The sequence below is a fragment of the Bactrocera oleae genome, chromosome 2, assembly GCF_042242935.1.
Source record: "Bactrocera oleae isolate idBacOlea1 chromosome 2, idBacOlea1, whole genome shotgun sequence".
NCBI classification, from domain to species: domain Eukaryota; kingdom Metazoa; phylum Arthropoda; class Insecta; order Diptera; family Tephritidae; genus Bactrocera; species Bactrocera oleae.
In genome coordinates, this window is record NC_091536.1 from 16,848,220 (window position 1) to 16,873,489 (window position 25,270).

The 25,270-nt window shown below is 32.9% G+C and overlaps 2 protein-coding genes and 1 long non-coding RNA gene across 4 annotated transcripts; 2 read left to right on the forward strand and 1 right to left on the reverse strand.

Moving 5' to 3' along the window:
• The first annotated feature begins 223 nt into the window (after nt 1-223).
• Nucleotides 224-3,101, forward strand: LOC106626368 (probable cytochrome P450 313a4). The gene is made up of 8 exons (XM_036378030.2): nt 224-464; nt 543-746; nt 824-1,009; nt 1,578-1,647; nt 1,723-1,837; nt 1,929-2,087; nt 2,311-2,737; nt 2,804-3,101. The coding sequence occupies exons 1-8, from the start codon at nt 290-292 to the stop codon at nt 2,965-2,967; spliced, it is 1,500 nt and encodes a 499-aa protein (XP_036233923.2). The 5' UTR covers nt 224-289; the 3' UTR covers nt 2,968-3,101.
• Nucleotides 3,102-4,594: 1,493 nt separating this feature from the next.
• On the reverse strand, nt 4,595-7,716 carry LOC138857422 (probable cytochrome P450 313a4). Of its 2 annotated transcripts, XM_070109958.1 has the most exons (8): nt 7,487-7,716; nt 7,205-7,408; nt 6,955-7,140; nt 6,123-6,192; nt 5,904-6,018; nt 5,676-5,834; nt 4,941-5,364; nt 4,595-4,884 (listed from the first exon to the last, which is right to left on the reverse strand). In XM_070109958.1, the coding sequence occupies exons 1-8, from the start codon at nt 7,659-7,661 to the stop codon at nt 4,721-4,723; spliced, it is 1,497 nt and encodes a 498-aa protein (XP_069966059.1). In that variant the 5' UTR covers nt 7,662-7,716; the 3' UTR covers nt 4,595-4,720. The 2 variants fall into 2 exon arrangements, with proteins under 2 accessions (XP_069966059.1, XP_069966062.1); XM_070109961.1 differs by lacking the exon at nt 6,955-7,140.
• A 274-nt stretch (nt 7,717-7,990) lies between these two features.
• LOC138857788 (uncharacterized) lies at nt 7,991-9,054 on the forward strand. Its single transcript, XR_011396976.1, has 2 exons — nt 7,991-8,171; nt 8,330-9,054. It is a non-coding gene; the product is annotated as an uncharacterized lncRNA (long non-coding RNA).
• Nucleotides 9,055-25,270: the final 16,216 nt, after the last annotated feature.

The window sequence follows — 25,270 nt, forward strand, 5'->3', positions numbered from 1 at the left end:
GTGCCATCTTTTGGTGAGAGCAGAAACTTTTTCACCAACCTGTATATATTATCTTAATAAATCATAAAACTTATAAATAGCCACAATAATATCATCCGATTGCTTTTTTTTGTAGTTAATTGTTTTCACATCCGATTTTACCGCTTAACAATAAAAACCAAATGTTATTCTTAGCCAACAAAGTAAATATGAAATCTATATAAAAGCTTTCCCGCTTTGGATTCCGTTCTTCTCATTAAATATTTCCTGCTGAATCGTGGTGTTTTTATATTAGCTTCTCAGTGCCAGAATGAGTGCTTTAATTGGAATAGAAACGCTGATTATAACGGCAATTATTCTCCTACTTTATGCTAGTTGGCGCTTGCAGCAAAAGCAAAAATACTATCGCAATGTAACTTCAAAGTTGCCTACCATTGGTGGTATTCCTTTTATTGGACAAGTCTATCATGTGATTGATGTGGAGAGTAAGTGTTGCGGCAAGTTGTTGTTGCCACAAAGCAGTTGCGGAACTTAATAGTGATTTAATTAACATACAATTACAGATTTGTTCCATAAAGTTAGTGCTGGGTTTGATACTATGAAGACATTAACGGGTTGCGTATGGTTGGCAACAACGCCGTATATCCTTACCGTCGATCCTGAGGTTATCAAACATGTGACAACTTCACCAGAGTTGCTCAACAAAGCCAGAGACCTGTATACACACTTTGACGACGGTGCAATAAGTGGTATCATCGTGAGTCCAGGTGTGATGGCGCATAACGTCTAGCATATAGGTATATATTTTCCTTACGTTTTTTTTTTTTATTTCTCTCACGAACAGCAAAGAAATGGAAAACCAATCGCAAGGCTATAAGCCCTTTTCTTGCACATAATAATATTACTGGTTTGTTTCCTTACTTCAATGAGAATGCAAAAAATTTGATGAATAAACTAACAAGATTGGCTGGACAAGGTGAACAGGATATTTTTACAAGTATCAAAGAATGTGGTTTACAACTGAGTCTTTGTAAGTATATACAGATTAGAATATTAAAGTAAATATTTTACATGTTAAAAACCACAATTTTAAAGGTCGTATACATGTCTCTCTTCTTCTCTCGGTTGCATAGTCGCCAAGTGTTTTTTTTTATAATTTGTAGCTCTTTGTGAAATCAATACATAATTTACTTCAAATCAATTTACCATTGAAAAAATTTCATTTTCCTCGCCATAAACTTGGATTACAACCAATATACATACATATGTACGGATGAAATGATCTAGCTCTATTATCAGCAATAAAAAACAATCAAAAGATAAATGAAAATTCAGAGTTTCTTTAGCACGACACTGAGAATATTCGACAAATGTAGAAACAAATCCTTAAACTCATTTAATTTAGTGTTTGTCATTAAAATACGTCAAATAAATAAGAACATAGTCAAAACAACTTTTTTAAGTCGATGTAAACACCACTTGTGCTTATAGAGAGCACTACATAAATGTTCACAGACACTAATTTTTTAATTCGTGTAAATGCACTTTTGATACAGTCACTTTCTGAACACTTACTTTCCATTTTTTTTAAAATTCAGTTACCATTATGGGTATAAAGGTAGAAGAAGGCAGTGAGAAGCACAAGGTAATTCTGCAGGCATTTAATGGGTAAGTACCGTTCTATCAACCTGCTAGTTAAATAATAAAAAAAAACAAGAAAATACACATTAAATTGCTCTGCAGTTTTCTTGATCATATGGCCAAAACCATCGTACTCAGTTCGCTTGGCCTAGGCTTTCTTTCCCGTACTCCACATTATAAAAGAACTCTTAAATACTTACGAGAGTTAGTACGATCTGTAAGTATAAAAATACCACAAATATAATAAACATATATATACATGTATATATATAATATATATAATAATCTATGCTTAAAAATTATTTCAGCTTATAAAAGAAAATCTGGCACAAAATGTTGAGTCAGAGGCCATAAACAATTTTGAAGAGAATAAACACTCGCTGATTAATTTAGCGCTAAAAGCTCTGCGCAAAGAAGTATTTACTGAAACTGATGTGGAAATTGAGTCTTTCACAATGATTGCTGCGGTAAAGCTATTATTATATTAGATTTTATATAAAAATTGCAAAATTTCTTTACATATATAAAAAATTTAACCATTTACAATTATTTTTCACATAAATTGTACAACAGCAACGCATTTTTCGTTAAAACCTCTTTTTTTGATTTTAGATGTATATCAAATTTTTTTTAATGTTTTAAATTTATATACTTAAGACTAAGCCCAGAAACTAACCATAATAATTCCAGTCTTACGAGACCTCTGTAGGTGCAGCTTATACTTGCCTGGTGATGTTGGCAATGCATCCCGAAATACAAGAGCGTGTTTTCCAAGAGATACGCTCCGTGTTTCCGGACGAAATTACATCCGTAGAATATGACGATTTGAAGAAACTTCCATATTTGGATATGTTTATATCGGAAGCATTGCGTTTAGTGCCACCAATAACCTATATCGGACGGCAAACTGTAAATGACACACACGAACTTTGCCCAGGTGTAATACTGCCTAAAAACACGCAAATTATTATACCAATTTACGAATTGCATAGGCGCAAAGAAATTTGGGGTCCAGACGCAAATCGTTTCAATCCGGAGAATTTTTCGCCCGAGAACATTGAAAAGCGTCATCCTTATTCTTACATGCTGTTCTCGAAGGGTCCACGCAACTGTATAGGTAAGAGTGGAAACTATTTCGTAGTTTTTGTATTTATTGTTATTTATTAACTAATCTGTTTGGCAGGCTTTCGTTATGCTGAAATTACGTTACGTATCATATTGATCCATGCGGTACGAAATCTAAAATTTTCCACAACTTCTAAATATGAAGATATCGTTCTTATACCAAAAGTTACAATGACTTATAAAAACGAACCACAAGTAAGCATAGAGGCCAGAGCAAACTAATTGAGAAAGATTTTTATTATCAGTTATAAATGTATATATATGTATTTTCTCTTGAAGATGTAGCTATTTACTTAATACTGATATTATATACAGCTGTACAGTAAGCAAATAAATGGTAAATTGAATATATTGTATTAGGATGTGTGTATTTTTTCATTCGTCTAAAAAACAGGCTTTTTTGAGATCTCCACATAGGCCTGTGGGGTGATGATGACTTCCTTATTCGACTCATATTTCTGCCCGGCGATTGACTTTATCCAGTTTGTAACAGAAAGAAGTCATAAAAGATCAAATCGAGAGAATAGAGTGGCCATCATCATTCCGGCCGAAAAGATAGTATATTCCTTCTTCTGAGATTCCCACTGCCTCGGCTATCTCGGGCCCTCACATTCGGCGGTCTGCTAATACGCGATCGATGACATGCGAATACGTTGCAATAATCGAAGCCGAAGAGTAACTGTGAACAACATCCAAGCGCTCTCTACTGTGACTGAGCAATTTTTCTTCCAAAAACAAGAATCCCGTTTTTTTTTTTTAAACCTACGAATACTACGAATTTACACTTGAGTTGAAAATTGAGATACAAAACTGTAAGTTGATACAGTTCATTTCAAGTACATTTCTTACAAAGCTCTAAAGTTAAATTGACCAAACTTGCTACAAACAAGTCCCTCCAGCACCTCCTGATACATGATGTGTGAAAATGGAAGGAGCGCATAATATAATGGATGTCAGTCATAGACTCACAAAGCTTTTTTTGTAAATTTTCCTTCGTGTCCGAGATATTTATTTTAATATCACTATAATTATAAAGAGGAGTAAGTCTAATATAATATATTGGGTAGGTAACGAAAAGTTCAATCTGAAAATCGAAAAAATTATATTAGGGACATAGAGTTTGGTCCAAGGTCTAGACCGATCAGCGTTAAACCAGATTAGGTTTAGAAAAACACATGCACATAATTCCATTATAATTTCGCGCGTTTTGACCAACATAAGTGGTTTAAACTGGAGTAATTGATGGATCAATTTCACTCATTCTCGACATTAAACTATAATGTATACAATATTATGAAACCCTGAACAGGGTTTATCAAGTTTGTCACGATGTTTGTAACAGCAAGAAGAAAACGTCAGTAAACCAAAAAAAAAAAAAAACAACTATACATAAGTATATCAATGAGCAGCGTGAGCAGCGTGAGGAGCAGAGCCGATTTAGCCATATCCGTCCGTCTCCCCGTCTGTCAGTACATAAGCGAACTAGTCCTATTTTTCACACGTCCTTTTCTCCCCTAGAAATTGCTCATTTGTCGGAACTGCCAATATTGGACCACTATAGCATAGTTGCCCTACAAACTGTACGATCAAAATCCAGTACTGAAAAACTTTTTCATTTCACAATATATCTTCCCATCCATCTCCGAACAGATTGTTCTAACGAAACGAGCAAAATTAAAGTTGTTATATATGTAAAGCTGGTCCGTTTTCGACCGTTTTTAGACACGAGATAGCATACTTCAGAAGCATTATTTAGGCATAGTTTTAACTAAGATAATTTCATTGGTTCTGGATTTACGTATTGTTATAGCCATCGAAACACACATTTCCTAAAATAATCGACATTCCATTTAACTGATATAAACTCATACCATTTATTTGCCTACAGTACATTAAATTTAATGAAAAGTTCCAGTCCATAGAAAATCATATAGCTAATGTATACACTAATGATGATAACATCAAACTTTGCCATTTAGTTTGCTCTGGCCTCTATGCTTACTGGCGGTTGGATCTTATAACCGAGTGTAACACGTGGAACATAAACGATATCTTCATATTTAAAAGTTGTGGAAAATTTTAAATTCCGTACAGCATGTATCAATATGATACGTATTGAGATTTCAGCATAACGAAAGCCTGTAAAATAAAATAGTTAATAAATTAAGAAATTATAATATAATGTCCACTCTTACCTATACAATTCCGAGAGCCCTTCGAGAATGGCATGTAGGAATATGGATGACGCTTTGCAATGTTCTCTGGCAAAAAATTGTCCGGATTGAAATGACTTGCTTCCGGTCCCCATAGTTCCTTACGTCTATGCAATTCGTAAATTGGTATAAGGACTTGTGCGTCTTTGGGCAATATTACACCTCGGTAGAGTTCGGTGTCATCTACGGTTTGTCGTCCGATATAGGGTCCTGGCGGAGCTATGCGCAATGCTTCCGATATAAACATATCCAAATATGGAAGTTTCTTCATGTCGTCATATTCTACAGATGTAATTCCGTCTGGAAACACGGAGCGAATCTCTTGGAATACACGCTCCTGTATTTCGGGATGCATTGCCAACATCAGCAGGCAAGTATAAGTAGCACCAACAGAGGTCTCGTAAGACTGGATAAAAGAGAATTTTATTTTACTAGAATTTGTAGACTTTGTTAAGAGATTGAGTCTTAAGTCTGCAGTGTACATATATAAAGGGTATTAAAACAATTTTATTCAGCTCTGAAACCATAAAAATAAATGTTTATATAAAATGCTGTTTCGTTAAGCGATGCTAATATCCGATTCTCTTCCAATTTATGATAAAGATATATTCCAAAAACTATTGGTAGCATATTTTTTAAATGGTTAAAATCGTATAATGTTCTTAAATGGGAATGAAATAAATATATTAAAAATATAAAAAATAATTAGAACTTTACCGCTGCCAGCATTGTAAAGCCTTCGATGTCAACTTGGTTTTCATTAAATATTCCCTGACGCAGGGCCTTTATCGTTATATCAATCATCGCTTGTTTGTTTTCAACGAAATTGTTCATGGCCTCTGACTCAATTTGTTGTGCAAGGTGTTTTTTAGTGAGCTGCAGTAGTTTTTATGTATTAAATAATATGTAAGAATAACTTTTATGTGAAATATTTTTCATACTTACAGATCGCATTAAGTCTCGTATATATTTAAGAATTCTATTATATTGTGGAGTTCGGGATAGAAAACCTAGACCCAACCAACTGCACAAGAGGTCCTTTTCCATGTGATCGATAAAGCTATAATACAATTGTTTATTTTCGTTATTATTCTTTTTTAATTGACTAGTTTTTTTATAGAGGTTTTGTGAATTAGATATAAAAGCCGGTTGAACTTTACTTACACATTAAATGCCTCCACAATTTCCGTGTACGTCTCACTACTTTCTTCCAGCTTCATGTCCATAATAGTTACTAAAATTGTATAAAGATTGTTGGTAGGTTCAATAAATGTACGAGTAAGTATCTGAAATATTTGGTTTTCCTTTTGTTTAGTAAAGACAGAAAATAGGTTACAAACTCGAGTCAATGTTCTCCAATGTTGTTTTAATGGTTTTCTGAACGTGTTCGCATTTTTATGTTTTAAAAACTCTGGGTAAAAGTTTACTTTTCATATGTGACAGAATAGTCTCGATCTATAGATCTGTATAGATCATTGATATTCATTGAAATCGGAGTATAATACAAGTTAAATGAAATGTTTTTGAATTGTAAAATTATTAGTGAGCTTACTATTATAAATACCAGAAATGTTTATAATCATGTGCTTTATACCAGACTTTGTCTGAAAAATTTGTGGACCTAGATTAGATAACAGTTTTATGTACCATGCCCTAGCATCATATTAGCGAAAAGCTTAAACTTAAAGGTTTGGTTTTATACTTTCTCCTTCTACCAGAAGTTATAAACTTGAGTAACCAAATCATTTTTTACAATTCACTCATTGTGCACCACAGTTCCTTTCGCATGCGAGGAGATCACAAGTAATAATTTCAGAAAGAGATACAAATTACAAAATAAATAGGTTTGAAGACTCGGCTAAGCATCCCAACGTGGTTGTATGGTATATCCAACCAAGAGAGAGAGAGAGAAAATACGAGCATGTCTTTAAATTTTGTGATTCTTAAAAATACCTACAATAGATTTATTTTAAAATTATTTACTGTATATACTTACAAAGGCTTAGTTGTAAACCACATTCTTTGAGAATCGCAAAAATCTTCTGTTCACCTTGTCCAGCCAATCTTGCTAGTTTATTCTTCACATTATTTGCTTTATCATTGAAGGTGGGAATCAAGGAAAGAAGATTATTATGAGCAAAGAAGGGGTTTATAATCTTGCGATCGGCTTTCCATTTTTTTGCTGTTCGTGCGAAAAATAATAATTTTAAATAAAATTTAGACGCATAGAGGTTATGCGCCATTACCTGGACTTACAAGGAGTCCCGAAAATACACCGTTTTGAAAATGTGTATACAAATCTTTGGATTTATTGAGGAATTCAGGCGAGGAAGTAATATGTTTGATAACCTCAGGATCGACGGTAAGCACGTACGGCGTTGTGGCTACCCAAATACAACAAGTTGATGCCTTTAAGTTGTCGAAGACTTTACCAATTTTTTGGTATACTTCTGAAATTGAATACAAATTAATGTACTTATTAGTTACGCTACTCTGTTATGATATTAAAAATTTATCACATCACTTACTATTCACATTAAGCATCATATGAACTATTCCAATAAAGGGAATACCGAAAATTGTAGGCAACTTCGTGGTGACATTGCGATAGTATTTCCGCTTTTGATTCAAGCGCCAACTGGCAGCGAGCAACAAAATAACTACTGTCATAATCAGCGTGTCTACTCCAATTAAGGCACTCATTTTCGCACTGAAATTCTAAACGTCTGTAGAATATATTAAATAAGAAGAACTGAGACAAAAACGGAAGCTACATTGACTTTTATATGAATTCCAGAAGTACGTTTGTGCTGTCTAAGAATAACATTTAACCTTAATTCCTATGCGGTAATATCGGATAGGTAAAAAATTATCCGCAAAAAAAGTTAATCGGAAGAAATAAATTGCAAATACAACGCATTTGTTTGTATCTTTATGATTTTTTTTATTATTAAAATATATATTTTCATATATCTGCGCATATTCATATAAACTGGCATTTTTAAAAAGATTATCAGAAGAAAACTGAACTACTCTCTGCCATCATTTGTTTCAATTGGTTGTTCTCTCATGTAATTTTTATATCAATTTGCTAATTTAAATCGATTGCACAATAAACAATTATCGGTCAGCTCGGCCAGTTTTTAAGGCAGCTATATTCTATAGTGGTCCGATGGATATTTCAAAAACTGTGGGACAAGTTAACGCACATATGTATGTACTTAGTGCTGCCATAAATTCTGTTGTCAGTTAAGGCCGTTCTAAAAATTAAACCATAATATACATTTTATTAGAATTAATTTTATTGAAAAATGCATATGTATATTAAATGAGCTATGTATTTGATTCGAAATGTTTTTTTGTTTTTACAGATTCCGATTTAGCCATTCCACGCACAGTTTCTATTGGTATTGACGACGCTGCTCGAACTAAAGATTTTTTGGGAATCTCCAAATTTCTGTGGAGTATTCGGCTGCCTATGTTCTCCAACTCTGACCACCAACTGTAGTCCAATGGATTTAAATCTGGACTTCAAGACGTCTAATTATCTGCAGCTATAAAAGCAGGAATATTTCTTTTAAGCCACTGGGTAGTGGTTTCTGCCTCGTGTGCTGGAGCAAAATCTTGCTAGAATATCCAATTGAAGATAGTATTGCTTAACTGCTTTACCGCGGCTTCTAAGACATCCTGCTGGTATACTTTTGCAACAGTTTTAACCCTTTTCTCAGATAAGTGAAGAGGTGTAAGCTGCTTTCCCCGGAACGTTACGATCGACCACAACACGTGCGGGGTTTGATAGGCGCCCTTAACAAACGAAAAAAAAAGACAAAATGCATCAGTATACATAGCTTGAGAAGGTTCCTAAACTTAAGCATACTCAATTAGCAACAAAATGGTAATCTGATCGCCGATGACTAGTGCATGTGAATGGCAGTAAAAGTGCAACAACCAGAGATGATGGACCTAAAACCCCTACTGATGACGATAGAATAGATATTCCAATTCTCGACCATGACGCAGTACGAGTAACGATTGGCCGCTTGAAAAATAACAAAACGGTAGGAGTCGATCGCCTGCTGGCCGGGCTAATCAAATACAAAGCGATGAACTGGCAAGGTGCATCCATCAGCTTCTTTGCAGAATTGGCCCACTGCCATGGAACTGATTGGACACTATCAGTGTGACCTTAGATCTGAAAAATCCACAATTGATCAGATATTCACCATACGTCAAAGCACTGTTTCCATTAGATGTTCCTTTGGACTGAGTAGGCAATTTCCTAGTAAAGTCCTCTCTCCACGAACTAAAACCAGAGAACGTAAATACATAGAGAAGGAGCAAATGTTAGCTGTTCTAAAATGTTAATTACGATGGAGGAACATCGAAAACGCGCAAGTTCGAAAATAAAATGGCACCACACCTATCAGGGTACGCAACGAACTACACCTCTATAAGCAAAATGTACATACATACATATGCGCATAAACAAAAATTGAAATAATAAAAACGCGGCATATTTTCTAAGTATTTCATATTACAACGACAACAAATTCATTCATAAGGAACGTGCGTCTGCTTCAAAGCAAAGTTCGCTCGTTCATAACTCTGCGCCGCGCTATTTTTTCTGTGCGCCTGGTAAACCACATTTGGTTTTCATATAGAATTCCTACGCAAATGCGCGAAAATAAAAATGAATGAATTTGAATTGAATGTCTTCAGTAAAATTGAAGAATCAGCAAAATTTCAATTTTACAATTTGTATCACTGAAAATCCTACCATCCCCCTCGCATTTGTATGTTGTCCACAAGCTGCTTCCTCACAACATATGCTAAAAATCAGAAATTGAAGAATTTGTCTGATGTTCACTTCAGAAAGGAGAATTGGCAACATGACCTATTAGCGAGTTTAAATAATATTTATATTTTTGCATATTATGCACTATGTATGGCATTAAATTACAAAATTTATATTAAATTGCCATTCATATGAAATCATTAACTACTTCTATATATTCTAAGCACAGTCCATATAGTACTTTTATATGTTAACTTATTATCATTATTTCATAGTTTGTCGATTTAGCTCATTTTATCTAAATACGACGCTATGAAAATGCAGCCCAATCGGTAATCGCAATATTTCAAAAGAGCATAAGTCAATTTTCAACAGCAAAGCCCTGCAAAAAGGACAAACGAGACAACATAGCCGATCGACATTGTCGTAAAATTGTTGATTGAAACAAATTTTGTCAACTCCGCCACGATGCGCAAAATTCGGCGTCAATATGTATGCGAGCTCATATGTATATATGTATGTTTGTCGACAAAATCGTCATTTGGTTACTTTCAACAACACAATGTCTGCGCGAACTCGCCGTTATTTCGTTGGCTTGCCACTATACACAGAGGCGTTCTAACTGAAGACTCTTAGTATATTATTATGTTGCTTAGTTTGTATTGAAAAATACTGATGCATTTATGAATTATTTTCGTAATATAATATATATTATATATATATATATAAATACACATATATTCATACCTATAATCGTTTTTAAACTAAATTCGATAAATAAAATATATATCTAAAATAATTATGTGGCAGTGCGCCCCAATCCCTCCTTGCCTGCGATCGTTCAACTCGCAAAAAGCAAAAAGTGTGGACAAAAGTCATTGCTTGTGCGGGGTAAGAAGAAGCAAGCATCAGCGTACGTGTACTCATGAATGTATGTGTGATTATCACATTTGTGTAAATACGCATAAATAAAGGAATATGCAATAAACCCAAACATATGAACATATTTTCCTGAAATATTTTAATTATCTCAGGAAGTTAAATATGCTATTAAAGTAATTGAATTATGATATGCTTAGATTCCAATTAATAAAATAAAAATTAAATAAAATTTCAGTTTCATGAGTTTTAGGATTCGAACGTATAGGTTCGTATTCGGATTGTGCTTAACCCCTTCCCGCTTACGACCTCAGCCACCACAAAAGTGGAAATGTGGCCGCTTAGCCACCGTTTTATTGTTATTCTTTGTTTAATAAGCAATTGCTCACATAACGCACATACATAAGTTGGAAAAATAGCCTACTAAATGTTTATTTTATTATGAAATCTGGGGTTTTTACCGGTAATACAGATTTTTAATTCGAAATGCTTTTCATAATTATAAATTTGTTATATCATAGAAATTGAAAACATAAATCTAAATAGGTATGCGCAACGTTTTTTCATATAGGAATATTCGTTGTGTCTATTTATAGCATTTCGCATATTGTGTGGTGTATTTTTCTTTTTCGAAGTTATATTTTTCGATGTTCCTTCATGTGGAATTACAAATTAGTACTCAAAAAGTTTTAATTTAACATTTGCTCCTTCTCTATTCATTTACGTTCTCTGTTTGTATATAGTAAATATCGTTAACATTATAATGGTAGAAATAATTATTACATTTATGCTTATGTTTATAAAATTTGTTTTATTTGTTTGATATTGTATTTGTTCAATAAATTTTTCGTGATTAATTTGTTTTAAGGACAATGATTCAAGTTTTAAATTTGGAAAAGTTACATTTAAATTCTCTTTGATTTTAGTTATGACGTTAGGTAAAATAAATTGGTCGTAAAATTTGAGGTTAACGTTGTTAAAAGTTTTGTTTAGTGTATTAATTTCACAATTTTCGAATTTCATAAGAAAGTTGCCGCTTATTTTGCCATCGATTTTGCTGCAATTATGTTCAATTTTGGAATAAAAGTTTTTGAATATTAATATGCCGGGTAAAATTTCTGTTACAACTGATTTGTCTAGTTTTTGCATATCACAATATGCTTCTTTTTAGTTTAATATATCAGAAATACATTTATTAGATATTTGAATTAAATTCTTCTTGAGATTATCTTTGACGTTTACATTATAAATGTTGTTTGTATGGTCTACCAAAATTTCATATACATTTAATACAATTGAGTTATTCTTAAAGTTAGGAATTGGTTCAAATACAATTTTAGTTAATGTTTCTCTCGAATATTGTGGGATTTGAATGATTATTATAATTTGGTTGTCGTGTAGGGCGACTGCTATTTTAATATTCGTGTAACTGTCAAAATCGTCTATTAAGTCGAGTTCTGTGTTTGTTAAAATATCGGTAGGAATTATTCCTAATTTACTTGAAAATATTATCTGTCCAATGTCGTCTATGTGGTCTCGTAAGAGCGAGATGTCGTTATTTATTTGATAGATTTTTTCTATAAATGTTAATTCGTCTTCTATTGTTGTAATTTTATTTTGCATAAAATCTTTAAATTGGTTCAAATAATTTCCTATTAGAATTTGTTTTTTGTTAATGTGGTCGGTAATGTTTTGTATTTGAGAAGATATAAAATGGTTGACGAGAGTAAGGTTGTTAATTTTGCTTGTCAAGGATTCTTCGTTTCTATATAATGATTTCAGTGAGTTACTTATTTCAAGTTCATCGTCGTTGTCCATAGTGCCTGCAATAAACTTTAGTCCTTTCCCTAATACGTTTATCAATCCTCTTTTCTGTCTAAAGTGTGGATTTAAGTTTTCTATTTTTACTTTCAATAGTACAAAGTTTTTATTTATAGTGTCTAATAACGTCTTCGTTTCAACTCTGGTGGAGTTAAGGGTATGTATGTTTTAAAGAATTAGATTTAATGTGTCCGTGTAGGAAGTTATGTTGATAATGTGGAGGATTTTGTTGTATCGGTAAATCACTTTCAGTTCTCCTGTCTTGATCGGTATGTATCCGTTATTGTTAGTTAAGTCCTGAATGTCAATGGATTGTGCGTATATAGTTGTCACAAATGTGGTCTGATCTGAAAGGGTAAGTATTGGTTTTTAATGTCTAGCTTTTATTTTGGGGTTACTTTTATCCTGATATTTTTTATCTTGTTTCACGTGTGTTTTGTAATATTTTAATCCAGTCTTAGTGTCTTTTAAATGTTCGTTGTCAATTATAGTAGCATCTATTTTCCTGTATTTTCTATGATTTTTGCCGCCTCTGATTTCTTTTATAAAGTTCGGACCTTCTTGGATATCAACGTCCTTTCTGTCTTTATTTAATCTATTTATATATTTTTCTTTTTTCTTCAAAATTAAATCGTGGATCTGTTTATATTTGTCTTCGTGAATTTTTCCATTTATAAAGTCAATTGGTTTAGTTTTTGTGGTACTGTGAATGGTGTTATTATAAAAACCTATTATCCTTAAAATCTTTTCTTCTACTGTTTCGTGTTGGCTCCGTTCATTGTGTCTTAAAAGTCTGCTATGTTCGTTGATTGTATTGTGCAATCTCTCAATGTCCGCATTTGAAGTATGATTACTGTTAGAAGTGTAATGTATTGTAATATTTTCATCTTTTAGAAATTCCTGCATTGGTATGGCTTTGAAGCCGAGTTCATTATCAACAATAATTTTCTCAATTTTACCGTAAGTGTTAAGATAAAGTAATAGTTTTGTTTTAAATTCTAACCAAGTTCTTCCATTGATTCTGTAAGCTACAGCAAATTTTGTAAATTTATCGATTATTGTCATAAAGATTTGTTTTTCTAATGTGTAAAAAACGTCAATGTGAATAACTTCACAAGGATTAGAGGGTGTTTCGGTAATTTTGTAGGGTATTTTAGGAGGCTTTCTATCGTATTTTTCTAAGTTACAAATTTCGCAATTGTTAATAAATTGGGTTATTCTTAATTTTAAAATGGGATTATATATTTGTGTCTTTAATTCTTCAAAAACGGCTTGTATGCCTCTATGGTTTTTATCGAAGTGTTCATTCTCAATGGTTTTACTTAAAGTATTTTCGTCTTCTATATCTACTAGTAAGGTAAAGCATCTTGTAATTATAAATTCATTATTGTTAGAAAATAATTCTTCATAAGTAGTCTTAAAAACTACATAGAATGTGTCATCTATTAAAATGGCATTTAACTGTGTAGGGTTGAAATGGTTTTTAATTAAGGTGATACAGTGTCTCTACCTAGTTGCTTGAGTTGGATTATTTTCCTTGTGCTCCTAAAAATAGACTTGGTTTTTATTCTCATGGATCCAAATGTAATTTTCTCAATAACTACTTGATTTTTAGAAAGATTTAATGGGGACAAAGTCTCTCTAATTGTCAGAGAGTCGGATTCTAATGTATTTATATTTATTGATTTATGTCTAATACGGGATAACGCATCTGCGTTGTTGTTTCTCGTTCCTTTTTTGTATTTTATTTTATAATCGAATTCGGATAATTTTAGTCGCCATCTGACAAGTTTTGAATTGGGTTCCTTAATGAAAAAAAGCCATGTTGAAGGTTTGTGGTCAGTTTCAATTAAAAATTTGCGTCCGAAGATATATGGCCTAAAATATTTAGTTGCCCATACTATTGCTAGGAGTTCTTTTTCTATTGTACTATAATTGATTTCGTGTTCATTAAGAGTACGACTCGCGTAGCAAATGGGGTGGTTGTCCTGGGAGAGAACTGCACCTAGAGCGTAATTACTTGCGTCTGTTGTGAGGGTGAATATTTTTGTAATATCAGGGTATGCAAGGATTGGGTCGTGAATTAGTAATGTTTTGAGCGTATTGAAGCTTTCCTGATATTGTGGGTCTGAAGTGTTTATTTTTACATCTTTTTTTAAATATTTAATCATGGGTTTGGCGATTAGTGAATAGCCCTTTATAAATTTCCTGTAGTATCCGGTTAGACCAAGAAATTGTTTAATTTGTTTAGTAGGATGTCACAATGTGTCCTAGGAATTCAGTTTCTTTTTTCAAAAATTCCGACTTGTCCAATTGTACTTTAAGATTGGCTTCTTTTAATCGATTAAAAACTAATTTTATGGAGTTTATGTGTTCTTGTAGGGATGTAATATCATCTAAATAAACGAGACAAATCTTGTTTATATATTCTTTGAGGATATTGTTCATTAGTCTTTGGAATGTCGCTGGTGCTGTCTTCAGACCAAACGGCATTCGCAAAAATGCGTAATGTCCTCCTTCAACGCTGAAGGCTGTTTTATGAATGTCGGACTCTTCGATTTCAATTTGATGAAATCCTTTCGCAAGATCGAGGGTGGTAAAGTATTGGCATCTTCCCAATTTGTCCAAAATTTCATCAATATTTGGAATTGGATACTTATCATCTATTGTTACATCGTTTAGCTTACGATAATCTATTACGAGTCTCCATTTAGCTTTTCCACTGGCATCGGCCTTCTTCGCTACGATCCATATGGGTGCTGAATATGGGGAATTGATATGCCTTATTATCTTATTGTCGAGCATTTCTTGAATCTGCTTTACTCCTTCTTCATTATGAATGTAAGGATATCTGTATGATTTTGTAAAAATTGGAACGTTGTTGATAGTCCTTATCTTATGTTTGATTGCTGATGTGAAACTTAATTTAGTATTTTCTTGATAGAAAATATCTGAATATTTATTTATAATTGGCATAAGCTTATTCTTTTCTTCAAGATTAAGATGCTGGGTTCTAATTTGTTCTCTAAGCGGTTTGTATTCTTTTTCTTCAATAATATTGAAGTTTGTATTGTCTTCGTGTAGCGCGATTATGTTTTCTGACTTAGCCGGTATCTTTGCTTTTGACAAAAAGAGTTAATGAGTGGTTTCCAAATTTTATAGTGTTATCCGCATAGTTTATGTTTGCTTTTAAAGGCCTTAACAAATCGTTGCCTATTAAGCCGTCATAGAAATTATGAAATTTAGTTATATAGAATTCGATTACGTCGAGTTCCGTGCCAAATTCTTCAAAAGCTTTGATTGTTGCTTTTTCACTTATACAGATCTTATGTTGTAACGTGTTTATGTAAGTGGGATTTATCTTCTGAATCCATTTAGGATAGCAAATGCTAGGATTTAAAATTGAATTAGTTGCACCTGTATTTTTATATATGGAAGTTCTCCGAGGCTGAGGGCTGAAAATTTTCGAGGTGTTGTTGATTGTAATTTGCCATATAGTTAGTACCTGTGTTCATAGACATGTTGTTTGATTGATTGTAAGCTCCTTCTTGAGTAATGCAAAACCTACAACCAGTTTTGGGGATTGAAACTCGAATCATTAGCTTCAGTATTTGGAAAATTAATGTTTATATCCATTGGCTCAGGTAGTGGAAAACGATTGTAATTTCCGTTTTGGGTTGCAAGATTTTGTTGCGGATTAGCATTTTGTTGGTTAAAATTTTGCCTATTGAAATTTTGATTTGAATTTTGGTAATAATTTTGCCTGTGGCGATTTTGATTAGAGTTGTTCTGGTTATAAGTAGGGTTTTGTTGTTGATAATTATGCCTATAGTTATTGGGATTTGAATTGTTTTGTAAGTTAACATTTTGTTTGGAATTTTGCTGTGTGTAATTTTGCTTGAAATTAGATTTGTTTTGTTTGGGTGAGTTTTGTGTGAAAATTTGTTGGTTGTCTACTCGAAGGTGAGCATATCCAGCTTCAAATAGGATGTTCATTGCTCCTTCTAAAGTGTTTGGGTTTCTACATGTAAGAATAGCTTTCATGGGTTCGGGAATTTTAGATTTAAAAATATTTAGAGCTGTACGAGAGTTATTTTGAGTTACCGCATTTGCAGCGACATTTTGTCCGAGGACAAATAAGGTTTTATTGTTGAGGCGTCTAAGTATTGCTTTTATAGCATCAAAAAAGTCGAGACTTGTGGTTTTAAATGTAACTGCTCTTTGTAAATCGTAAAGTTCATCGCAACTTAGTCGATCGCCAAAATTATTTTGGAGTACTTCCTTAATTTCGGTCCAGGAAGTTGCTTGGCAATTTATTTCAATAACCTCCCTAGCTTTGCCTTTTAATTTACTTTTAATTAGGTCGGAAAATAGTCCTTGTGATAGTTCGTCATATGCTTGTAGCATGGGATGTACCCTGTCTATTAAATTTAAAAATGTCTGTAGGTTTTTATTGTCGCCGTAAAATTCAGGTAAATTTCCCAAATATTTAAGAGGATCGAACTGTATTTGAGCCATTTTTTTTTTTTTTTTTTATAAGTCTACTTATTACAATATTTTATATAATATTACGAAGCTGATGTTCTTCTGGTTAGTGTTATCTTCGAGATCTTCTTTGATATCCTGGGATGTGGTTTTCTGATTACAGTTGTATTTCGGCTTCTGTCCAATAGTTTCCTCTTCTGTGACGGATTTTTGCAATCAAGTTGTTGAGTGTTTTTATTTATATAAATTTTGTTGAATGTTTTTACTTTCCAGCAGCAATTTTTTTTTGCGTGTTCGGGTTTTTCGAATTAGAACGTAAAATGTTTTTTATTTTCCTGCAGCAATCTTTTGCGTGCTAGGAGTTTAGAAAGTTTTACTTTTAATGTAAAATGTTTTTTTTTTTCTGCAGCAATCTTTTGCCCACAGTTTTGCACTTCGTGACAATAAAAAATTTTTTTTCACTGTTGTGACAATCTTTTGTCCACAATTTCGCGAAAAATTTAGATTCGGATACCGTTTTTAAGGATTAATATCCACGCACTACTTCGCACTATTTATGTTGGGTAGGACTTATCGGTATCCTACCGACTGCGCCACTTTTAGTCTACAAGTTTTTTAAACAAAAAAAAATAAAATAAAATTATTTTCTTTATTCACTTGTTTATTACGTTCCTCTTAGAATTACATATTACGACTGACTTAACTTCTAACAAAGTGCAACACTTATATCAAAATTATGTTGACATTGCATATTTGGTCAGTTGGGAAATTGGTTCGAAATATTGGCATGTGCCGGAAACGCAAGCTAAGCATTAATATTGGCAAAACAGTTCCAAAGAATTGTTTTGTCTTAAGAAAGGGAAAAGTATTGGCATGTGCAAGTTCGGTAAGTTTAGTAAATTAATATTAATTTATATTATGTTTTATTGTTATCCTTTGTTTAATAAGCAATTACTCACTCAACGCACATACATAAGTTGGAAAAATTGCCTATTAAATGTTTATTATATTATGAATTCTGGGGTTTTCACCGGTAATACAGATTTTTAATTCAGAAGGCTTTTCATAATTATAAATTTGTCATATCATAGAAATTGAAAACATAAATCTAAATAGGTATGCGCAACGAGTTTTCATATAGGAATATTCGTTGTGTCTATTTATAGCATTTCGCACATTGCGTGGTGAATTTTTCTTTTTCGAAGTTATATTTTTCGATGTTCCCTCACCTGGAACTACAAATTAGTACCCAAAAAGATTTCATTTAACATTTGCTCCTTCTCTATTCATTTACATTCTCTGGTAAAAGGTATTTGAAATGCCTGCAAAGGCTAAAACAAACTCGTCAATAGTCTTGCTGAGCATTATGTTGAGTACTTTATAACTGGGTCTTCCATTTATTCACGCTTAATTTTGCATATACAATTACCATTTTATCCCTTTTAGAAAAAGCTCTTAATTTAATAAGATTATTAAAATAAATTTAGAAAATATTCTCGTTTCGAACAGCAGCTGAGAATTTGCTAATTGAATAAATTATCTGGCTGCTCAAACGATTATATTAATTGTACAATTTAAGTTGTGTTTGATTATGATTTTATTTCTATTAAAATAGCAAAAAAGTGTACACTAATTGATTGGAAATTTAATACAAATATACTAATAGTTAATTGCTTCTTTATTAATTAAATTTAAGCAATTAAGTTAGGTGTCCATTTGAACATTGTTCATCACAATTCAGGGAGAACATTTTAAAGTAAAAGTAAACTGTTTAAAAACTAAAAAATATGCGCACTAATTAACAGGCAATTAAGTTTTCCAATAATAAACTGTAAAAATAATGTTACACCTTTACATCCGGTGCATGAAGCAAATTGCTTAGCATTAAATTCTCATTGCAAACGACTTAAATTATCACTTGTGCACATAACTGAATAAGTTGCGGGGACTGAAGGAAATATATGAATTACAACAAAAAAAAAGTACGAGTATGTTAAAAACTAAGTAAATTATTCAAATTGAAACAAGATTAGCATAAAACAATCGCCATTCAATTCATTCATAAATGTATAGCACAAAGGCTGTATTTTTATTACGTAGTGAATTATTCTATTAGGGTATTTTAACTTTTTTGCTGCTTGTTTGAAAGCTCAAACCTTATGATTTATTGCGTATCGCTTTAGTTGCTTTAAGACTGAGGAGATTCTGGGATTTTAATAATTTTTGATTCTTAACTAGATTACAATGAGAATAAATAAAAGTATCCTCTCTTTTAAAAAAAATACGCTCAGAGTGGCTTCAGATAGCTAGTGCTAAGATTTTTGCTAACAGCAGAAGAAGTAACATTTTCGACGTGTGGTATTATCGTCGTTCTGATAACATCCGGGTTTATGATGTTAGAAGATAAGATTTCTGGTTTCAAAGTTTTTCAGTTCAGAGCATTGGAAATTCAGTATTTTTGGTAAATCGACTGTAACCTTTTAGCATATGTACAAAATTGCCTCCATTTCCGAATCCGTCTCCGTTCACGAAGAATTTTGCTGAGCTGTTTTTCCTATAAAAAGCCATAGAAACTATAATCCATTTCGAAACAAATGAGAGCGGTACAACTCAGAGGCCGTGACGGACTTAAAACTTTAGTTTGTATTTAATTCAAGTGACCGAAATTCGTAACGGTTCTGAGGTTCCAAACAAACTTAAGAACTACCTTACTAAATTTATGTTTCACACATAAAAATGTGCAACCCATACATTCACATTTCTCATGCATTTAAAAACACGCGGTTAAAAATATTGTGACACACGTAAGCCACAAGTCTAGCTTGTCAAGCGACGCGAACGCTTTACCAGCCTATAGCACCGCACTTCTTTGAGGTTTAAAAATTTCAGCGCTGAATTTATGAATGAATTTTTAAGGCTGGCCGATAGTTAAATTTACTGGCCAACAACATGCATACATATAAATATACACATACACACATACGTATACATTCCTCTCACATGTAAGGTAGGTGCGAGTTTGTGGGCGATTTGTTTATGCTTTTAACTGGGTTTTTCGTGTATTTTCGATGCTTTGCTCGTAAAATGTTTTGCGTAATTTAATTAATGAATGAGTAGAGCAGCTGTGTTGTGAACTGTACACAAAGTTCGCCTTTAACGTGTTAAAAGTGGTGATGATCCATGAAGTTGTGGTTGCTAAAGCGCTTCGACATCAAACATTTTATATGCTAATGGACTTGTAGATATATATAGTAACGCTAACGGGATAGTTGTACATATGGATATGTGTACTGTTAGTATTTTTTACGCAACACCTCTTGCGTTAGTGTGGGAATATTTTATTATTTGCACATGTCGAAATAACAGTAAACAATTACCTCTTGAAAGCCGGAGATGCTTAGTAGACTTGTTAGGCGCCATAACAAATTGAGTGCTTCAGATGACGTAATAATGAGTTTTATTTTAACTTCAGTTAGATCATAGAGCGAGGAAAAGTTTGTGCAAAATAATAAAAATTATTAAAAACAAGAAAAAACGTTAACTTCGGTAGCACCGACGCTTGAATACCTTTCACATATAACGAAGTTTCCATACATGAACTTGATTTTTTTAAAGTTTCTATGACAGCTATATAATATAGTAGTCCGATCTAGAAAAATTAGATATTGTCTTAGAAAATAATATATACAACATTTTGTAAAGATATCTTGTCAAATACAAGAGATTTAATAACGATCTTTCTTACTATAATATATGTGTAAAAGATTGAGAAAGGTGATTCGAAAACTGATTCCAGAGAAATCTTATTAAACCGAATTTTTCTCTCGTAAAAATTTACACATTTCAATAATAAAATATTGTTTTACTGCTTCATTATTTAATGCTTATACTCGTAAGACTTAGGGCATCCAAAGGCTATCGGCAAAATGTTTGTATTAAAGCAAAACTCTCTATTGCAAATTGTCGGGGTGTGCTTACAACGCGAAACAACTGATCCCTTAACGTAAGCCTATAATTTTTGGTTCAAGTTCGAATTGTTCATGGTTAGTGGTTAGTGGTCGCAGCCGATCAAATGTTAAAAGCTAACTAATATTTATGCTTAATTGACTTATATTATTATAATTTTTATGACACTGTACTAAGTGTACCTCAAGGAAGTATACTTAGTTACACACTTGCTATATGCTTCTATTTTTCTAAATTTGATTTACTACACGTCTTGGTGTTAACAGACTGGTAGAGTCTGAGAAGCTTTAAGTCGACTACTTACCACTAATGAATTACGTAAGTAGATTTTACTCGCTTCAGAAACTATATTGATTTTTAGGCCCCTTAGGATATTCAGGATCAACCTTCATTTTTGTCTCTCTATTTTCACAAATTTTATTCAATAATTTTATAGGGTTATACCCTTATACTTTCACAAGAACAAACCCAAAATTGTATGTGCTACCCTTTAGAAGTTTGGGGACTTAAGTTATTTCTAACGATTGTTATTCTTCGAAAGTTTATTTCAAACCTCGAAATATTTATATTGAGGATATCCTAAAGGAGCTTTTACGAGGAACGTGTGAAGAAAACGTTAAAACTTAGAGAGGGCGAAGCGAACAGGCCACTGGTATAAATGAGATGTACTAATTAATATTTAAAAGCTCTGCCACGGGTGGTTTATGTTCGAAAACGTTTAAGTCAAAGACTTTGCAGCTTTTTTTAAGCGACTGTAAAAAAATGCTCTACAGTTTGTTGACTGCATATACATATGTTTTAAAGAGTGTGGTGCTCAAATAATAGACGAATAGGAAGCGCCTTATATTAATCATTCACGGTTTATATTTGTCACTAACAGTGATTTAACCGATCACAATCACTTCCGTGAATTGTCATTACTTTTCACAAGAATTTCTTACATTGTAGACAATATACTATTTTCTATACGTACAATTCGAGTGCTTATTAATTTCAGTGCATATTTTTTACATAAATTTTCAATAAATCTCAATAGCCAAGTTGAAGCTGAGCCAAAATGTTTCGGTGAGTCAGTGGCTTAAGTGGAACCAGTTTCATTAACCGTTTTCAACAAATATGTTTATTGACAACAAAATACAAGCGTAACATCAGTATGGTGAATCTGCGAAGCATCATCAAATCTCAATTGATTCATCATTCGCAGCAAGTATACGAGTAGATACAGGTGCGCGTCAGCTGTTCAGGTATATTGTTGTTGTCGCTGACTGTTTTTTGTTTATTTACAAAAATAATGCAGCAGAAGAGCAGATTTACTGAATAAACCAACAATAAAAATTCATTAATAACATATACTATGTATAGGTATAGTAATAGTATGAATGAAATTTAGCATGATTTTGTGTATAATTTATTTATCATTTCCGGTGCGCGGGCGTATATAACGCCAAAGGCAATCAAATTGACGAGCGCTACTGGCACGTTTCGTGATTAATTGTTGATTATCTGGTAATTGTGTTTATGTGCGAATTGATTTATTTATTTAAAATTTTATTTCAGTTGTTCTTGCTTTTGATTTGTTAGCGCAAAACTGGGAAATGTTTGGCGTAAGTCAAAAGTATCGTCAGTTCAGTAGGCATCAAAGAAACTAGAAAAAGTTAAATAACTAATTAATTAAATTTTCATTATTTTCAATCTCTCGTGAATATAAAATGTCTAAAAATTCTGTTGCTTAAAAGATTTCTTCACAGATTCTAGGCTTAGGTGACCATATTTGTCCCGGCAAAATTCGGAACGGTTTTTTTGGTCATACATTTTTTCTATACTATAATTCACTGAAAATCGTGACGTATAATAAGTGAGAGAGCAACACAATTTTTATTTTTTTTTATTTCAAAGCCCGGGACGCTTAACTCGGAATCCGGACTGCCCCGGCCAAATCGTGACCAATGGTCAGCTAACTCTGGCCCTTATACTCACATTTGCTCTTAGATTTGATCGACTGCCTTCGCTCAATTATTAGAACACATAACGGCATTTGTAGATAACGTTATTTCGGTAATTTTTTAAACAGAATATCTGCATGTATACACTTTTAATTTAATATTTTATCTAAAATTCTTAAACAAATCAGACATTATAAGTTGCACACGCCGTTTTTAATACCGAGTTAAAGCGCATGAAACGAATTTTTTTGGCCACTTTGAAACAAGTTATGTGAAATAGCGCTAAAGTTGAACCATACAAATTTACAGCAGTAAAGACTGTATGAACGCCACTTACCCTGAAGGAAAAATGTTCACAATAAAAATTTTGTGCATACCGTCTTCTTATTGAAGTATTTGAGTACAGAGTTTCATTACTATCTCTATTAATTTCCTTCTTAAAAAAAAAATAATATGTTCAAGCAAAATTTTATTCTAAAAGTTGTGCTTAAATAGAGTGGTTATCAACCACAGCAAACTATTTTCTTGGGTGACTTAATTATTTCCAAGCTTTTGAATCTCACACAGAAATTCTCTCCATAAAATCTAAAGAGTAGTATTAAAATAACCAAAATATATAAATTTATATTTATGTACTTCTCGCTTTTTGTCGACATAACAACTAATAATCACATACGCATACAAATCGTTTTTATTGGAACTGCTCTTTACAACTTCTTATTCCAGTTTCACCAAGTTGAATTAATAGATTAACTTAGGTATTAGGCGAATTCAGGAACCGATAGGTTATGTAGCGTCTTGAAGCTATCACAAATGTGCTAAGACGATGGTCTTCGACTCCAGCTAGCTCACTTGAATAATATGAGAAGCAAAGGTCGTGAATTCAGGATACTGAAGATGGAGATGCCAAGATAAACTAAGTTAAGTTTTTTTAAATAATGTTATAGCGGACAAGTCTCTGAATTTCATTGTGTTCTATTAAATTTTTGGTGCATTTTTTGGGGAGATCTATAATATATTGCTATATATATATACTTTTTTATTTTTTGTTCATTTTCCTAATTTAACTTTTCGATTAATTAACGACTTGCCCAAGCAATCGGCACATTTAAATGGACCTGAAAGTAATTCTTCTTCTTCCTAAAGTAAAAATATTCGCCGTGCAATCGTGATAGATATTATATATTCTGGTTAATAGTGGTTTTTATAGCAGATAACATATTACACTACCCAACAAAGCTTAAGAAAAAATTTGCGACTGATGCGCTGAGAGGTCTATGGGGGTATTTGAGATGTTCTGATTACGAATTTGAGTTAAAAAATTTTCCAACACGCATAGCTACACCCCAAAAAGTCCTACGTGTTAGAAAATCTTTACTATCAAAATAGCAAAATAGCCTCTAACATCACAGTCGCAAAATGACACTAGTTCATTATTGTTTACATTTTTTAGTAAGGAGGTAAAATTTCCTATTGTCAAAATATCAAGTCCTAGAGGCACTCATTTTCAGTTTGATTATAGAGGTATACATAAATAAAAACATTTCCATATATACAAGTATGTTAAAACATTGCCTACGAAGTGGTCTGCATTTTAACTTGAGCGCGCTTTGTACCGAACAGGCAAGCAGGTTTCAATCCAGTCGTACTTAACGTAACAACAACAAAATATGCTATTTTGCTGGCTCGCGCCTGGCTAGCCGCATGTATCGATTTCATTCAAAAATCGCTTACACCCTTCTTCCGCCATACTCCTTAAGCGCCATTGGGGACCGTCGCAATTGCTTGTTCACTTGAAGATCAATTAATTTCGCTAAAATGCGCTATTAATTTGTGTGCTGTTGTAGTACGCTGAGCAGCGCTGTGTTGTTGTACCATAGAGTTGTGGAAGTTGTTGTTCTGTGGCTTTGTTGCACAATATGCGCCAATTGAATTTATAGGCATGTCTTTGTTGTTTACTAGTTAAGTGCAGGCTGATGGCTTAGATGAGTTAGCGCGGCCAACAACTCTGTTCCGCGTTGGCGCTATAATTCAACAGATATGCAAATTGCCTGTCAAAGTGATTAAATGACCGCCCTCTCTTGAAGTAATGCGCCTTTTTTCAACAGGTTTCCTGAAAGTTATTTTTCTGCTTCTTTTGTAGTATTAGTGATTGAACTTGTAAGCCAATTGGTTATTGACTTTTGTTTACTAGGTAAGTGAACTGATACTCTGGATTACATGTCTATGCATGAGGGCATTTTTTTTTTGAGTTATTACAAAAATGTATGGATTAATTCCGAAATTTAAAAATGCAAAGATCAATGGTTAACCTCACTTAGAACTTCCTTTATCAATCAAACGAACTGATTTAGTGAACATTCGTGATACCTGACGGATTCCGAGTGTTATATCTATAAACAGCGGAGCTTCAGAAGTTATGT